This window comes from Nestor notabilis, unplaced genomic scaffold (genome assembly GCF_000696875.1).
Source record: "Nestor notabilis isolate BGI_N333 unplaced genomic scaffold, ASM69687v1 scaffold321, whole genome shotgun sequence".
NCBI classification, from domain to species: Eukaryota; Metazoa; Chordata; class Aves; order Psittaciformes; family Psittacidae; genus Nestor; species Nestor notabilis.
The window spans coordinates 20,885-23,692 of NW_009913991.1; the positions used below are offsets into that span (position 1 = coordinate 20,885).

Consider the following 2,808-nt stretch of genomic DNA (forward strand, 5'->3'; position numbering starts at 1 on the left):
TCTCAGCTTCAGACAAAGGCTGCAATGGTTGAGCTCTGAATCCCAGGGCTCCAGTAGGGCTCCCCCCAGTCCCACATGCACACCCTCACAGTACCTGTCCTCTGTGCAGGACCTGTGGGATCCTCTCCTTCAGGCCTCATCCCTGCTTTAGATAGGGCAAGACTTAAGCCATGGCTCGAGCTGCATCTCAGCTCTCAGCAGCCTCCAAGAAGCTGCTCTAGAGCACATGGCGCCTTGCACAAGACAGCCCAGTGGAGCTGGATTTTGGGCCTTGGAGCTGGCTCTGCCTCTGGAGCACCACTGAAAAGCACTGAGTTATGTGACTACAGGCAGAGCTGCTCCTCAGGTCTTGGAAAGTTGTGCAGTCTCTGACCATGGAAGCAGCCGTTCCTCTATGGGGCCCTTCCCATCTTTCTCTAGCTCCCAGGGGCTGGGGCATCATCTGCCTACCCAAAAAACTGTGCACCTACACCACAGAGGTTTCCCTTGGTGCAGGTCTGGGTGAGTTTCTTCTTGGCTAATACTGTCATTAGGGAGGATCAGCCTTAGCCCTTAGTAGTGAGAGCACTAGACAATCAGTGTGTTCAACTTCAGCCCATGCAGGAGCCCGTTTCTGCCGGGGGCTTGCCCAAGCCCCTGCCGCTGTGTGGCCTGCTCTGTGTGCCTGGTGGCTGTACTGTCCGAGCATGCTCATCCGGTCATGCACATCCTGCACATCACTTTTCTGTTGTGTTTCACCGCTCTGAGAGTGCGTGCAGCATGCCGCGTGATCTCGCCGACTTCCCATCCATCCCACCCAGCACTTCACATAGTCATACGTCCGCCTTGCACCCACCTTTTGGTTTGCTGTGCACATGCTATTGTCAAGGATTCCTCGGCCATGCTGAGCCATAACCATTTTCCTCTCCCTCCTCCCTCCTTGTGTCTCTTGCAGGCATGCGTGACCACCCCCCAATCCCTGTGACGGACCTCGCTGACAACATCGACAGGCTGAAAGCCAACGACGGGCTGAAGTTCTCCCAGGAATATGAGGTGAGCATAACAGTGTGCCAGGCAGTGGGGGCAGAGTGATGCTGGCCAGGACCCCCAGCAGAGAGGGCTTGAAAGCTGAGCTGTGCCTCCTCCACATCGGCATCGCCTGCACAGGCCCCAAGCCAGGCCTGGGAGCCTGCCAGCATTCCCTGCCAGCCCCAGAGTGGTGGGAACTCGCCTTTAGCAGTTAAAGCCTGGCTTGTACAGGGAAAAAGCCTTGCACCTGAATGCACAGCAACCCACCACACTCTCACCGTGGTTACAGTCTTAGGTGTGAATGAAAGCTCATGCCTACCCACTTGGGCTGTCACTTGGAAATATGCCTGTATTTCCTGGCATATAGGATTACATATAGAATCAGAGAATAGTTAGGGTTGGAAAGGATCTTAAGATCATCTAGTTCCAACCCATTAAGATTCTTTCCAACCCCCCTGCCATGGGTTTTATATATGCCAGGAAAGGGAGAGAAGGTAAGGGATGAATTCCAGCTAGTTCAAAGGGTATGCTGCAGGTATCTGAGAAGGCTCAGAGCTCATTTTTGATCCTTGAGGGCTGGCCTCCATGTGGCTCTGTCGGTCCACAGCATCCTGTGCCCCTTCATTTCCATCTGCAATCAAGGCTTTGTTTTCTGTGCCATCCTCTGCTGAGAACAAACGTACGTTCAGGTTTTCATTTGCGTTCCCTGTCTAATCTCCCCCTGCACACTGCTGGACTGTGCTGACATTGCCTGTGCATTCAGCATCTCTGCTACCAGAAACCGTGCTCATGTCCCACTGCCCTGGAGCAGTCCCAGCATCCCTCCCTGCATGGAGCTCTCTCTGCCTGTGCCCTGCAATCCTGAGCTGCAAAATCCCATGTGCTGCTGAATCACCCTTCTGCCCTTCTCCATATCTGGTGGAGTCCCTTGGTAGGTACTGTCCTCACCTGCCACCAGTGCTGCCCTTGCTCACAGAGAGACACACGTGCTGGGTGTTTGGTGAACCTGCACTGCACCTCTGCCAGCCCGGAGGACTCTCCTGTCCTCCCTAGAGGACAACTTGACAAGAGGGTGAGTATGTGGAGGGGAAAGGGCTGACCTGCACAAGAGCTGCCTTTCCTTTCTCACCACTCTCTGGGCTTGATGATTAGGTTGAAAACATGTGAAGTCACAGAAGTTCTGCAGAGGCAGCAATGGCAGAATTATATTTTCCTGTGCGTACATGCAGGACCCTCTTAAGCTGCGGAGGACTTGCAAATAAACCCCCCACTAGTGCTGAAGAGGGAATAAATTTGGGAAGTGTCCTTTGCATGTGTTACCACTTATGTTTGAATTGCTACCTGCATGTGCCTTTGGCCTTCCCTTCCTGCAGCATGCCTACACTGATTCATGAGATGAGATCAGAACATTCGCCCATGAGGTAGAATTATGTATGCCAGGAAAGGGAGAGAAGGTAAGGGATGAATTCCAGCTAGTTCAAAGGGTATGCCACATGTATCTGAGAGGGCTCAGAGGCCCTTTTTGCTTCTGGATGCCAAGTGGAGGACTTTGCCATCCTTCTGCATTGTGCTCTCTAGACCAGAGAGGAGCTGAGCTTTCAGCAGCTACAGCCCTGTGTTGCAAATGTTTAGAGGAGTAATGTGCTTTCCTTGCAGTTACCTGTGTGTTCATGTATGTCCTGCCAAGGTATGCAGTCATACCTGCCTGCCTTGGGCTTCTTGTTCCAAGTCCAGCTGAAATGCTAAGCAAGGCTGTCCACAGTGCTACAGACAGACTGTACTTATACTGCCCGGTAGGGG

At 53.0% G+C, this 2,808-nt stretch overlaps 1 protein-coding gene across 1 annotated transcript in view; it reads left to right on the forward strand.

Moving 5' to 3' along the window:
• Positions 1 to 2,808, forward strand: part of LOC104412657 (receptor-type tyrosine-protein phosphatase F-like) — a gene marked incomplete at its 5' end in the record, with an annotated part of 42,529 nt that overhangs the window by 15,419 nt on the left and 24,302 nt on the right. Inside the window, one exon of the mRNA XM_010023438.1 lies at positions 935 to 1,032. Coding sequence (XP_010021740.1) covers positions 935 to 1,032 — 98 coding nt within the window. The remainder of the gene's footprint in view (positions 1 to 934; positions 1,033 to 2,808) is intronic.